The sequence below is a fragment of the Martes martes genome, assembly GCF_963455335.1.
Source record: "Martes martes genome assembly, chromosome: 3".
Classification (NCBI taxonomy): Eukaryota; Metazoa; Chordata; class Mammalia; order Carnivora; family Mustelidae; genus Martes; species Martes martes.
Window position 1 is genome coordinate 194,285,227 of NC_137890.1, and position 15,596 is coordinate 194,300,822.

At 42.5% G+C, this 15,596-nt stretch overlaps 1 protein-coding gene across 1 annotated transcript in view; it reads left to right on the top strand.

The window, feature by feature from the left end:
* Positions 1–15,596, top strand: part of LOC308340332 (uncharacterized protein) — a gene marked incomplete at its 5' end in the record, with an annotated part of 38,331 nt that overhangs the window by 11,726 nt on the left and 11,009 nt on the right. Inside the window, 12 exons of the mRNA XM_080799462.1 lie at positions 5,035–5,088; positions 5,306–5,359; positions 5,886–5,939; positions 6,375–6,482; positions 6,596–6,649; positions 7,185–7,238; positions 8,176–8,337; positions 8,976–9,083; positions 10,185–10,292; positions 11,693–11,746; positions 13,362–13,469; positions 13,992–14,045. Of these exons, the coding sequence (XP_080655588.1) occupies positions 5,035–5,088; positions 5,306–5,359; positions 5,886–5,939; positions 6,375–6,482; positions 6,596–6,649; positions 7,185–7,238; positions 8,176–8,337; positions 8,976–9,083; positions 10,185–10,292; positions 11,693–11,746; positions 13,362–13,469; positions 13,992–14,045 (972 nt within the window). The remainder of the gene's footprint in view (positions 1–5,034; positions 5,089–5,305; positions 5,360–5,885; positions 5,940–6,374; positions 6,483–6,595; positions 6,650–7,184; positions 7,239–8,175; positions 8,338–8,975; positions 9,084–10,184; positions 10,293–11,692; positions 11,747–13,361; positions 13,470–13,991; positions 14,046–15,596) is intronic.

The following is a 15,596-nucleotide window of genomic DNA, read 5'->3' on the forward strand; positions in this document are numbered from 1 at the left end:
AAAATCCTGAAAGCAGCCCGGGAAAAGAAGTCTGTAACATACAAAGGTAAAAACATTAGATTGGCAGCGGACCTATCCACAGAGACCTGGCAGGCCAGAAAGAACTGGCATGATATATTCAGAGCACTAAACGAGAAAAACATGCAGCCAAGAATACTATATCCGGCTAGGCCATCATTGAAAATAGAAGGAGAGATAAAGAGCTTCCAGGACAAACAAAAGCTGAAAGAATTTGCAAACACCAAACCAGCTCTACAGGAAATATTGAAAGGGGTCCTCTAAGCAAAGAGAGACCCTAAAAGTAGTAGATCAGAAAGAAACAGAGATAATATACAGTAATAGTCACCTTACAGGCAATACAATGGCACTAAATTCATATCTCTCAATAGTTACCCTGAATATTAATGGGCTAAATGCCTCAATCAAAAGACACAGGGTATCAGAATGGATAAAAAACAAAACCCATCAATATGCTGCCTACAAGAAACTCATTTTAGACCCAAAGACACCTCCAGATTTAAAGTGAGGGGATGGAAAACAATGTACCAAGCTAATGGACACCAGAAGAAAGCTGGGGTGGCAATCCTTATATCAGATCAATTAGATTTTAAGCCAAAGACTATAATAAGAGATGAGGAAGGACACTATATCATACTCAAAGGGTCTGTCCAACAAGAAGACCTAACAATCTTAAATATCTATGCCCCTAACATGGGAGCAGCCAACTATATAAACCAATTAATAACAAAATCAAAGAAATACATTGACAGTAATACAATAATAGCAGGAGACTTTAACACTCCCCTCACTGAAATGGACAGATCATCTAAGCAAAAGATCAACAAGGAAATAAAGGCCTTAAGTAACACACTGGACCAGATGGACATCACAGATATATTCAGAACATTCCATCCCAAAGCAACAGAATATACATTCTTCTCTAGTGCACATGGAACATTCTCCAGAATAGACCACATCCTGGATCATAAATCAGGTCTCAACCGGTATCAAAAGATTGGGATCATTCCCTGCATATTTACAGACCACAATGCTCTGAGTCTAGAACTCAATCACAAGAGGAAATTTGGAAAGAACGCAAATACATGGAGACTAAACAGCATCCTTCTAAAAAATGCATGGGTCAACCAGGAAATTAAAGAAGAATTGAAAAAATTCATGGAAACAAATGATAAAACACAATGGTTCAAAATCTGTGGGACACAACAAAGGCAGTCATGAGAGGAAAATATATAGCGATACAAGCCCTTCTCAAGAAACAAGAAAGGTCTCAAATACATAACCTAACCCTACACCTAAAGGAGCTGGATAAAGAACAACAAAGAAAGCCTAAACCCAGCAGGAGAAGAGAAATCATAAAGATCAGAGCAGAAATCAATGAAATAGAAACTAAAAAAACAATAGAACAAATCAACGAAACTAGGAGCTGGTTTTTTAAAAGAATTAATAAGATTGACAAACCCCTGGCCAGACTAATCAAAAAGAAAAGAGAAAGGACCCAAATAAATAAAATCATGAATGAAAGAGGAGAGATCACAACCAACACCAAAGAAATACAAACAATTAAAAGAACATACTATGAGCAACTCTACGCCAACAAATTTGACAACCTGGAAGAAATGGATACATTTCTAGGGACATATAAACTACCACAACTGAAACAGGAAGAAATAGAAAACCTGAACAGACCCATAACCAGTAAGGAGATGGAAATAGTCATCAAAAATCTCCAAACAGGGACGCCTGGGTGGCTCAGTTGGTTAAGCAGCTGCCTTCGGCTCAGGTCATGATCTCAGCGTCCTGGGATTGAGTCCCACATCGGGCTCCTTGCTCGGCGGGGAGCCTGCCTCTCCCTCTGCCTCTGCCTACCACTCTCTCTGTCTGTGCTCGCTTGCTCGCTCTCTCTAACAAATAAATAAATTTAAAAAAAAAATTTAAAAAAAAATCTCCAAACAGACAAAAGTCCAGGACCAGACGGCTTCCCAGGGGAATTCTACCAAACATTTAAAGAAGAATTAATTCCTATTCTCCTGAAACTGTTCCAAAAAATAGAAATGGAAGGAAAACTTCCAAACTCATTTTATGAGGCCAGCATCACCTTGATCCCAAAATCAGACAAGGATCCCACCAAAAAAGAGAATTACAGACCAATATCCTTGATGAACACAGATGCGAAAATTCTCACCAAAATATTGGCCAATAGGATCCAACATTACATTAAAAGGATTATTCACCACGACCAAGTGGGATTTATTCCAGGGCTGCAAGGTTGGTTCAACATCCGCAAATCCATCAATGGGATACAATACATTAATAAAAGAAAGAATAAGAACCATATGATACTCTCAATAGATGCTGAAAAAGCATTTGACAAAGTGCAGCATCCCTTCCTGATTAAAACTCTTCAAGGTGTAGGGATAGAAGGCACATACCTCAATATTATCAAAGCCATCTATGAAAAACCCACCGCAAATATCCTTCTCAATGGAGAAAAACTGAAAGCTTTTGCGCTAAGGTCAGGAACACGGCAAGGATGTCCATGATCACCACTGCTGTTCAACATAGTAGTAGAAGTCCTAGCCTCAGCAATCAGACAACAAAAAGAAATTAAAGGCATCCAAATCAGCAAAGAAGAAGTCAAACCCTCACTCTTGGCAGATGATATGATACTATATGTGGAAAACCCAAAAGGCTCCACTCCAAAACTGCTAGAACTTGTACAGGAATTCAGTAAAGTGTCAGGATATAAAGTCAATGCACAGAAATCAGTCGCATTCCTTTATACTAACAACAAGACAGAAGAAAGAGAAATTGAGGAGTCAGTCCCATTTACAATTGCACCCAAAACCATAAGATACCTAGGAATAAGTCTAACCAAAGAGACAAAGAATCTATGCTCAGAAAACTATAAAGTACTCATGAAAGAAATTGAGGAAGACACAAAAAAATGGAAAAATGTTCCATGCTCAAGGATTGGAAGAACAAATATTGTGAAAATGTCTATTCTACCTAAAGCAATCTACACATTTAATGCAATCTCTATCAAAATCCCATCCATTTTTTTCAAAGAAATATAACAAATAATCCTAAAATTTATATGGAACCAGAAAAGACCTCGAATAGCCAAAGGAATATTGAAAAAGAAAGCCAAAGTCTGTGGCATCACAATTCCAGACTTCAAGCTCTATTACAAAGCTGTCATCATCAAGACAGTATGGTACTGGCACAAAAACAGACATATAGACCAATGGAACAGAATAGAGAGCCCAGAAATAGACCCTCAACTCTATGGTCAACTAATCTTCGACAAAGGAGGAAGGAATGTCCAATGGAAAAAAGACAGCCTCTTCAACAAATGGTGCTGGGAAAATTGGACAGCCACATGCAGAAAAATGAAATTGGACTATTTCCTTACACCACACACGATAATAGACTCAAAATGGATGAAGGACCTCAATGTGAGAAAGGAATCCATCAAAATCCTTGAGGAGAACACAGGCAGCAACCTCTTCCTAGGAACATTGCGAAAGGCAAGGGAAGCAAGGGCAAAAATGAACTCTTGGGACTTCATCAAGATCAAAAGCTTTTGCACAGCAAAGGAAACAGTTAACAAAACCAAAAGACAACTGACAGAATGGGAGAAGATATTTGCAAACGACATATCAGATAAAGGGGTAGTGTCCAAAATCTATAAAGAGCTTAGCAAACTCAACACCCAAAGAACAAATAATCCAATCAAGAAATGTACAGGGGACATGAACAGACATTTCTGCAAAGAAGACATCCAGATGGCCAACAGACACATGAAAAAATGCTCCACATCACTCAGCATCAGGGAAATACAAATCAAAACCACAATGAGATACCACCTCACACCAATCAGAATGGCTAAAATTAACAAGTCAAGAAATGACAGATGCTGGCGAGGATGCGGAGAGAGGGGAACCCTCCTACACTGTTGGTGGGAATGCAAGTTGGTGCAACCACTCTGGAAAACAGTGTGGAGCTTCCTCAAAAAACTGAAAATAGAGCTACCCTATGACCCAGCAATTGCACTCCTGGGTATTTACCCTAAAGATACAAACGTGGTGCTCCGAAGGGGCACGTGCACCCAAATGTTTATAGCAGCAATGTCCACAATAGCCAAACTGTGGAAAGAGCCTAGATGTCCATCAACAGATGAATGGATAAAGAAGATGTGGTATATATACACAATGGAATACTATGCAGCCATCAAAAGAAATGAAATCTTGCCATTTGCAACGACGTGGATGGAACTAGAGGGTATTATGCTTAGCGAAATAAGTCAATCGGAGAAAGACAACTATCATATGATCTCTTTGATATGAGGAAGTGGAGATGCAATGTGGGGGGTTTGGGGGGGAGGTAGGAAAAGAAAAAATGAAAGGAGATGGGATTGGGAGGGAGACAAACCATAAGAGACTCAACCTCAAAAAACAGACTGAGGGTTGCTGGGGGGACGGTGGACGGGAGAGGGTGGTGGGGATATGGACATTGGGGTGGGTATGTGCTATGATGAGTGCTGTGAAACGTGTAAACCTGGCGATTCACAGACCTGTACCCCTGGGGATAAAAATACGTTGTATGTTTATTAAAATAAATAAATTAATTTAAAAAAAGGTAAAAAAATAAAGTGGCACTTTGTTCATATATTTTAAGAATATAATATTCTATACAAAATAAGAAAAGCCAGGAAACATAGGAACATTGTAGAAGAGTAGCATTAATTTAGAACTAGTGTTTGAAGACAATGTTGTGTAGGTCTGACTTGAGGTGGATGGAAGAGATTAGAACATGTAGAGAACATCCAGGAAATTGTTTTAGAGTAATCAGGAAAATCTTAAGAATATACAGATTATTGCCATTTATTATAGACAATGTTTTGCAAAAGCAGCTAAGCTATAACAAAATGGGATCTTTTGTGATTGTTTGTTCAATCATGGAGAATCCCGCGCATTCGCTTCTTTAATATGTCCATGTTCTGTCCATCGACAGGGTCTTCCAGGTCCCTTGGGTCCTCCGGGTCCGGCAGGTCCCACTGGAGAAAAGGTAATATCATAAATTGATATTCTGTGGGTTTGGAATCAGGAAGTCTGGATGCTAGCTCTTTCTCACGCCGTTTTCTCTTTCACAACTTGTGGTAGTTGGGCCCGGTCATCTCGGAATTCTCCCCACCGTCTGCCCTGCACATAGCGCTCAGTACCCTCCAGTTGCTTTATGTTTTGCTTCTGCTTTGGACAATAACCATCTAACGTCTTCTTTGCAGGGTGAACCTGGCCCTCGAGGTTTAGTTGGCCCTCCCGGCTCCCGTGGCAATCCTGTAAGCGACAGTGTTTTGATGTTTTATTTAAGAATGGTATTGAACAGGAAAACAACTCATCGTTTTCTCTTGATATTTATGTAAAACCATGCCTGTCGGTTCGGGCTATTTGTAACTTCTTAGTTTTCAGCATTTACTTCTCTTTAAACTCAAAACCTACCAGTCTGTTATTTCTCTGCTATCTATTAAATCTCGGTAAGCAGCTCGTTTACTAGAGAATTAAGAAACTTTTTAGAGACTTCAGACCATGGAAATTTTGTTCTATGGCCCTTATCTCTGTATCATCCTTAAAAGTCTTCCTCAAGAAACACATCTAATCATCTATATAAACATTTCAAAACACTCTAAGTTTATATAATTGTATTTTTTTAAATTTTTATTGTGTTAGTCACCATACAGTACATCATTAGTTTTTGATGTCGTGCCCCATGACCTGTTGTTAGCATATAACACCCAGTGTATTTTTAAGTACTGTTCCCATTTACAGCAAAGTGTGAAAGCTACAGTAATCTCTGTTTTCTCGTAGGGTTCTCGTGGTGAGAATGGCCCCACTGGGGCTGTTGGTTTTGCTGGACCCCAGGTATGATCTTCAAGTCTCTCTAATTCACAATGAACACTCTTCCCGTGATAACGATAAATCTAATTAATTACCATTGTCCTATGTATTGAAGGTATACTAAAGATGCTGGAAAGTTTACAGTTTTCTAGGCAATATTCTTGTTTTCAATACGGTCTTTCACTCTTCCATACATTCTTTCACGACTGCACTCAAATGGATGCGTTCGCACTGTTTCAAATTCTGTACTTATTTGGTATAATAAAAATGTGGTGGGATAACTTATTTTCTGACTGCCTTCGAAGATCTCATTAGGGCATTTTTTTCTCCTGTGCTTTAATACTGATTACAAAGGGCCATTTAACAATATATGGTTAAATGATATGTTGGTAATAATTACTGTCGAATAGCTTGTCTACAAATGTTATAATCAACGGGTTATTTAAACAATTGATATAGGGTCCCGATGGGCAGCCTGGAGTAAAAGGGGAGCCCGGAGAGCCAGGACAGAAGGGAGACGCCGGCTCTCCTGGGCCACAAGGTCTAGCAGGATCCCCAGGCCCTCATGTAAGTGGAAAGAAAAACACCAAAAACCCGAGTCATGTGCTTAATGTTTAGACTTTGTGTTCAGCCCATGTTGCTTCCCTATTGTGATCTTCTGTTCATTTCTTTCCATGTAGGGTCCTAATGGTGTTCCTGGACTCAAGGGTGGCCGAGGAACTCAGGGGCCACCTGTAAGTTGGTTTGAATTTCTGGGGATTACGCACAGCTGGTCGCAGACACCTAGCACTTTCTGGCCATTTTAAAGTGAATCTGAAGCTGTAACAACGAATTTTTACTTGCACAAGTAAACTCTCGTGGAAAGGGCACGTAAATGGAGATCTGGGTTGCAATTAGTTTTATGACCTCGGAGACCCAGCTGCCTCCTCCATAACATAAAGGATGCGCTCTGCACGGGAGAGGTGAGGGGCCACGGGGAGCTGCTCTACAGGGCTCTGATATGCCAAAGATTAACGTGATTCCAGTGAGAGCCTTGGACATACTTGTATGTGCTCAAGGTAAATGGGAAGTAGAAAGGGGAAAGTAGCATCCTTCCTACCAATTAACTCAGATCCATTCTCAAAAACATAGTATATAAGAAAAAAAATCTATTGTTTACAACAAGGAAGGGAGTCTAAAGCCTCAGCATCCCGGTGGGAAAAAACAGATCCCAGAAAGTACATACAATCAAGTTGTTCTAAAATTGCTCATGTGATACTGTGTTTCTAGGGTGCTACTGGGTTTCCTGGTTCTGCTGGCAGAGTTGGACCTCCAGGCCCTCCTGTAAGTCATTTCAGTGACTCAGATCGTGGGTAGCGGAGTAATCACACACACACACACACGTGCGCACACACACATGCACACACACATGCACACACAGGAAAATACACACAAACACACATGTACACATGATACAGATACACATACATATTTGAGTTACTGTTTATTCTTTTATTTAACCCCTTAGTGATTTGTTAGCCATGTAAACAACTCTGACCCTAAGGATTCACGCTGTCCTGTCACAGCAAGGTCATCTTTTTTTTTTTTTTTAAGATTTTATTTATTTATTTGACATACAGAGATCACAAATAGGCAGAGGGGCAGGCAGAGTGTGTGGGGGGGTGGGAATCAGGCTCCCCGCTGAGCAGAGAGCCCGATGCGGAGCTCGATTCCAGGACCCTGGGATCATGACCTGAGCTGTAGGCAGAGGCTTTAACCCACTGAGCCACCCATGCGCCCCGAGCAAGGTCATCTTTAACCGTCCAGTGTTTCTCGGAGTACCTTATTTACGAGTCCTTCTTAGCCCAGGGTTTGACTATCATTCCATTCGGGTATTAAGTTCTAACAGGATTGTGTGCTAATAACCGCTCCTTTCAGTTGGGAAGCGTCTCTGAAGCATTGTCTAGTAAGTGTTATTCTTTCACTGTAAGATCAGGACAGACAGAAGAAAATGTTATCTATTCACTGATGGAGCAGAGGCCTAAGAAGTTTGAAAATTCGAGTTAATTTCAACACACTTTTGATATTGACTCGAATGTAATTTTCTGCAAATAATTTAGATTTCCTCTTGGGAAATGAATGCAGCTGTGTTTTGTTTAATTTTGTTTAAATCCACTGAATGACGGATTATCTAACAGGAAAAATGGACCCAAGAGGCCACTGCACCAGGTCCTCTAATGTGGCTTTGACTTTGTCCTCCTGGGTTTCTGTCTTATACTAGGGAGCTCCCGGACCTGTGGGGCCCTTAGGGGAACCTGGGAAGGAGGGACCCCCAGGTCTTCGTGGGGACCCTGGGTCTCATGGGCGCGTGGGAGATCGAGGACCCGCCGGCCCCCCTGGTGGTCCAGGAGACAAAGGAGACCCGGGAGAAGATGGACGACCTGTAAGTTCAGCACCTTGGCTTGTGGCCGCCTCTGGTAGAGACAAGTACTAATAGGCGCCCGTCGTGTTCACTGCCGTGAGGAAACAGTTTATACAGTCACCTGGGTACTTTCATAAATCCTGAGCCCTTATATGTTTTAAATTTGCAATTCTCTGCTCTAGAAGAAGAAGTAAGTGTATAAATATAAAATATAACAGTAACGGGCGTCGTGTTCAAAACGGAACAAGACAAATTCTTTGTTAAGTACATGTGTTATATAAAGACAATTTTTCAAAACGCATTATTCTATTTGAAATCTAAATGTCTCAAAACACTAATATGTTAAGCTAAATTACTATTTCTTTTCTTTATTTTAAAATTTTCTTTGTCTTTTTAAAAAGAGGGAAAAAGCCTGAGTCGTTATCTCTTTCAGTCCGTCAATGTGCACATGACTCTTCAAGTTTCTTGGAGCTCCGCGAGCAGCTTTCCCCTTTAAACAATGTTAGAGGCTCTGTGTTTGACTCTAAATTACGACTATAATTTGTCACATGTAGTATGGTTTTATGAAACAGAATTTTTGTCTTGGTCTGAAAAACCTATAGAGCTGTGAACTAGTCTTTGCGTATGGTTTTACACATTGTAATTTATCCTCAAATTAGGGTCCTGATGGCCCCCCGGGTCCAGCCGGAACCACCGGACAAAGAGGAATTGTGGGCATGCCAGGGCAGCGCGGAGAGAGGGGCATGCCTGGCCTGCCAGGCCCCGCGGTGAGTGGCCGCGTCGGTCATGGTTCATCTGATTATGTGCAATATTGTGAAGAGAGAATTTTTTTTCTTAGTATATTTAAAGTCTTTTTTAGACACAAATCCTGACGATCATAAAAACCGTTGACTTTGAATGTCAAACCCTCTACTTCAGCATCTTGCCGTCTTTGAAAATTCTCTTTGTTTAACCCCGGGACCAGAGAAGTAGACAAATGAGGATCTGGATTTGGGGGGACTCTAAATCTTCCTTCAAACATCAAAGATACCCGTGGAGCTAGAGAAGGGGCCAGTGTCCTCTGGGGAGTAGGTCGCCTCTTTTTCCATACGCGCGCCTCCTCCAAGCACCCGCATCTCACAGTTCAGAGGGCAAGTTCCCGCTCGTCATCGAAGGGGAGACGTCGGTGAGCCACAGTCATTTTGGAGGTGAAGTGGGCCGAGCTGCAGAGTCGGCCGGAAAGTGGCCTCCGTCCCCGGGGGTGCGAAGACCCTCGCGCTCCCTGGAGGGCGACGCCCGTTTGGCCTCCCGTGAGCTTCCAAGAGATCACGTGTGGCCGCTCGGAGTCTGCAGCCCGGGGGCCGGGAAAGTGGCGTTTGCGCCCGGGATGCGGACGGAGCGATGCCCCGCGGGCCGGAGCGGGGGTGTGCGAAGACCCCCGACTCCCGCCGGCCGGGGTGGGGAGGACCGTCCTGTGCTGGGAGCGAGCCAAGGACCCAGGAGGAGAACCAACCCCCCACCCCCACCCCCACCCCCCCCCGACAGTGAGGCCGGAGCGCGGCTGCGGGAACGGGACGCGCGCCCGAGGCGGGGGCAGAGTGGGCGCCGCGTCCGGACAAGCCGCGGCTCCCACGGGGCGGCGGAACCCACCGGGGCGCGCGGGGTTGGATCCCCAGATCCGCCCCTGGGCGGGCAGCGAAGGATCCTTCTTAGTCCCTTCGATGCGCGGGGATGGGTGTGCCAAGCCGCGAGCCTCTGGACCCCGCGGGGTCGTGGGGACGATCGTGAAAGGAGGGGCCTGGGAGCCGCTTGGGCCAGCGCGGCCTCGGCGCGCTCCGGCTTCTGGCGCCTCGGCGGGCGCCGCTGACGCGCGGACACTCTCGTTCCAGGGCACACCCGGGAAGGCTGGACCCACCGGCGCGCCGGGAGACAAAGGCCCGCCCGGACCCGTGGGACCCCCCGGCTCCAACGGCCCCGTCGGGGAGCCCGGCCCCGAAGTGAGTGCTCCGGGGCAGCAGCTCTCCTCCTGCGACCGGGTGTCGTGCGGACCGGGTTCGCGTGTGGACCTCAATTCCCCTCTGCCCTGGAGGTTCCGGTGACGTCCCGGGGCGCCCTCCTGCCCCGAGACGAGTCCAGACGCGGCGGGAGGCGGACGGGCTGCGTCTTGGGGCGTCTGGGCGCGACTCCGTCGGGCCGCAGCCAGCACGTGGCTGGTGAAGGTTGTTGCCAGGTGGTTTCCAGGTGCAAGGACACCTCCGTGCCTTCTTACGTCACTCGAGAACGGCGCCTTTCTCAAAATCGCCGTTTTGCGGAGATGGGGTTAATACAATGATTAAAGCTTGTGAAAAGAGAGAAGTAGGGAGAGACCGTCCTCCTTGCGTATCACTAGGCAGGAGCATTGTGCTTGTCCTTTTCCCCGAGCCTCCTTTGGGAGGAAATCCGTTTTGGAAGAGTGACCCGAGAAGTTGCAGGTTGGCATCTCCTCTGTCCAGTGCTTTCGTGAGCAAATCACGAGACGGTGTCACGTTTTCTTGAAACAATACCTTTCAGGACACGTTTTCATCAAATGATAAAAACATAGTTCTGAAAAAAATCCACAAGTAATATAAGAAGAGGAGAACGTACATTCTAAAAAAGTTGTTTCATATCTAAACCCAGTTGTTTTATTTTAAAACGTGAAGGATGTTGTTTGCATGAGCTTCAGATAGGAAAAGGAGGAAAACCATTCACTGGTGATACACACAAAACATAACATTCTAAGAACAGAATTATTGCCTATGTATTTCAAAGGATTTGAGGATTTTTCCCCTCCTGTTTTAAAATAAAAAATAGAAATGAAGAATTCATATTAAGGGCAGGGCACCTGCTAGGAGTGCCTGGGAGGGGGGTTCCCTGGGGGTGGCCCTCCTCCGGCCGGTGCTGCCTCCCCTGGGCCCACCAGTGAAGAGGCTGATGAAGCCAACTGAGCATAGATTGAGTGTTGTTCCACACAATACACGGACGGACCCAACTTTGTAGCAAATCCCATGATGGTTTTAAGGTTGAGCTTTCACAGTAAATAACTGGGCATTCTTAATGCTTGAATGTGGAAGATGTGCGCAGGGCGGGGAAATAACGCCGTACTTCACAGGCACTGGTTGTAAGTGGAAAATGCAATGTCTTCCATAAAACTGTATTAAAATTGGCACCAAAAAAGTAAGAACGTGTTAATAATTTTACAAGCAATTCCAAGTAACAGAAAAGATGGCAGAAGACTTTCTTCTACTAAAATTTCCATCAGTGCTAATTTATACTTTATGGAAGAGAGGTGGAAAACGTGCTGTAAGTTTTCTGGCAGTTGGGATGAGTTTTTTTTCATTACTCAGTTAACTCGTTTTTCAAACGCGATTCGTTACAGGGTCCCGCTGGTAATGATGGTACTCCAGGACGGGACGGTGCTGTTGGAGAACGGGTGAGGGCAGTTTCGCTGATTAGGAAATCTGCAGTAATGTAAATGTGGAATCTTTGTAATACGAAAGATGTCATTGCTCCAGGGCAGCCCTGATTTTTCTGACAGTAGCTACTTTTTCTGTAATGTCACAATTTAGACGGATCTTGTCAGTAAATTAGTTTGAGTACACAGCAAGGTAAGATGTCACTTCTTACCAGTTGTAGGGAAGCACATTGCCTTCCTATCTGGTGACACAGGAAGGCTTTGGATGAGGAACAGATGAAGTAGTCTAGATTTCGACTCATTCACAAAAGCACGGAAGCAGAAATAGAGCTGGGCGCCATCTCAATTTCTCTACTCTTCTCCTCAAGTGAATGCCCCATGAGAAAATAAACCATGTGGCTTCCTATATGGTGTATATCCCGTGATGTGTTTTAAATCTCATGACATACACGGCATTGAAAATATCCCCACATTTCTCTGAAGTGCCAGCCCCTTTGGGTCGTCGCACAGTTGTCTCGGACTACGTATAGTCCACAGCAGGCAAAAAATCAGTCCCCCAGACTAACCTCTATTACGACACAATGACTCTTCACTCTGGGAGCTCATCATGTGGCAGAATGGGCTCTGAAGTCAGACAGACTTTCACGGGAATCCCGATTCCTTAAGTAACCAGTTGTGCAGCCTTAAACAAATTTTCTGAACCTCAGTTTTAAATACTTTAAACAGGATTAATACTTATTCCATTGGATGTTTGTGCATTAAATAACATGTTTAGAGTATCTAGTAAGTACTCAAAGGAAGGGAAAGGAAGAGTTTTGAGGAATCTTAGAATAAACCCTTCCCGTCTACCATAAAGCCAGGGAGTGCAAGTTCTCTTGGCACCGGGGTTTTTCCCTTGGTCAGTATACATTGTACAACGCAGTAGTCTTCAAAGATTTTGCTGATGTATTCCACTGTATAATTTTTAAAATCAACACTTGGAGCCTTGTCATAGTTGGGTCACCTGGATAAAATAAGGAGCAGCCTCTTTTTTCCTAATACTGCACTGCTTTACTCTCAAGCGAACTGTGCATTCTGGAAAAGTCCTTAGTTTGGTGCCCAGAGCTGTTCACTCCTTGAGGCGTTGCAAGACACTAAGACTGCAGAGAGACATGAATGCTTTTCTTTCATAAAATGGGAGAGAGGTGATTGTCAAAGAGGAAGTAGGGAAGGATACTTCAGATCACTTCCCTGAGAGAACACATATGGAGCTGAAAATCTAGAAAGTGGTTTCCTTAAAATTTTCCCAGTTTTCACACCCTGGAAAATGTGTATCCCAAGTGAATAGATATGCTTGAAGACTGCTCTAAGAAACATGCTAAATTCTGGAGATGACACTGCCGCACTCCAGTAATCTTGACTGTGGAAGTCGTAGGGTAATAGGGGAGGGGGGGGCATCTGAAATTGGGGGAAATATTCTTATTCTTTTCAGTTTGCCTTATTAATAAGTAAATATAAGTAAAATACAAGTTGAATAATAAAAATCAGGTTTAAAAAAAGTGCATATTTTCTTACCATGAATAGCATGAGCCTTTAGAATGCCATTGGTTTAGGATAAATACGAAAAGAATAATATCATGGTTATTCTCATCAGGGTGATCGTGGAGACCCTGGACCTGCAGGTCTGCCAGGCTCCCAGGGTGCCCCTGGAACTCCTGGCCCAGTTGGTGCCCCAGGAGATGCAGGACAAAGAGGAGATCCGGTAAGGAGAGTCAGTTTCGTCCTGACAGTTGCAGACATCACTGTGCTGTACCTGCCCGCGATCATACATGCACACTTGATAAGTCCAAACAAGGAATGATAAACAGTCAGTAATGACTTCGGCTGTTTTTAATGTTAATGGGAAACATTTGATTTCTAGTAGATGTTCAGAAATCCTGATGCTTTGAATTTCATCATCTGAAGATGTTGTGATTTATAGGAAATGTAGTAAGTACACATCGTGTTAAATTTAAGCTAGTAATGTCTTAGCGTAATCCTCTCAGGGGACCTCCGTTCAGCGAAGTCAGTTAATAAAACTGACTAACGTAGTGTCACTGGAGTTGTAGTGAGCACGTTCTTACTCCAAAGGACATTAGCTTGGTTTTAACCAATTAGCCATAAGAGTATACACATGGATACACATAAACACATGTAAGTATCCGACTTACATATTTTTGATTTCTGTGTTTATACAGAATGTGCATATTTTGTATATGCCAATTTTTGTGAAAATTTCTTCTAGGGTTCTCGGGGTCCTATAGGACCACCTGGTCGAACTGGAAAACGTGGCTTACTCGTAAGTTCTCTGTTTTTCTTTAAAAATAAAAATCTTCTCACATAGAATATATGTACTCCCATAGAAGCACAACTTAAGATTCATAAATGAAAATTAGCAAGCTCCTCAAACTGTGGACCAAATAAGTATTTGTGTTTGTTTTTATAAGTTTAAGATATGTCCTCTGAATCTCACTGTGAGTTCTTTCGATAATCAATGAAGACCTTTGGAGTCACGGGTTTCTCTCAAAATAATAGGAATAATAGTGCCCTTGTTTGAGATTTTCTAAAAATTACATAGGAAAATGGGTTTGAAAACTCTTTGTAAACTTGAAAAGAGCTAGTCAAGAATTTTTTATTTTCAGCTAGACTACCCTGCTTATGTTCTGATCTTTTTGCTATTTGCAAATGCTTCCAGGTTTATGATGATTCTACAGATGTTTTACTGTGAAGGAGTCATCTCTGATGGGCAGCCTAATAGGCCACGTTCCTTTCACACTCATTATATAAATTAATATCTATATTGATGAAGAAAAATTATAGCCTTAAATTCATGGCCTATTATTAAATCATAATTCTCAGCTTTGATTTGAGCCTGACTGGAGAAGATTTTGTAGTTATATGGCGTATCAAGTGAGCGATTTTCTAACTAGTTACAAAAACAATGTGGTCTATTTTTCAGGATTAAATGAATTTTAGTTAATAATTTAAATAGGTGCTTTCTGGTTTAGTTTATTTTCAGTTATGAAATTTTAGGACACCCCGAAACAAAATAACCTCTCTAGCATGAAAACATCCAGGCTGATTTTAGTATTTAAATATGTATTATTATATAAAATGTATAAAAGTAATGAAGATCTACTCTTATTTTTACTATAAAAAGATCCCCATACTGTTTGACAATTAGGATGTCCAAATAAAAAAAGAGAAAGAACCAAACAAAAACTAATTAAAAAAAGTAATTAACCTGAAAGCCAGTCTATTTGATGATATTTTCCATTCTCCGAAGTCAGATTGATAGAGTTTGAATTATCTTTTAGGAAAACTAAATACAACTGAAGCTTTCCCTATAGTAGGTGACCCTATGCCTCTTGTCTGTATATTAGGAACCACTGTATTCTTGGAGCTGCTCTCATTTCCAAGACTTTAAAAAAAAAAAAAAAAAAGCAGCTCGCCGAGACTGGTCAGATTAATCTGATAATTTCTACCTCTTCTCTAGGCTTAGCGTCTATCCCACAAGAAGATGCTTATTTATTGCTTTTTTCATTAGTTTCTCAGGATCGGGATTGATGGATTTGGGTACAGATACTGCAGATAGAAGGATAACAAGCATTTCTTTGTGTTTTCTTTAGAGGAGAGTGGCTTAATGATGATATTCCTCCTCCATTTGCCTGAACAAGACTTTGTCAATTTTTTATTGAGATATGATTGGCATATAACATTATTACAGTGCATAGCACAATTATTTGATATATGTATATATTGTGAAATGATTATCACAATACCACAGTAAGTTTAGTTAGCACCCATCATCTCACATACTTGCAAATTTTATTTTCTTGTGGTGAGAACT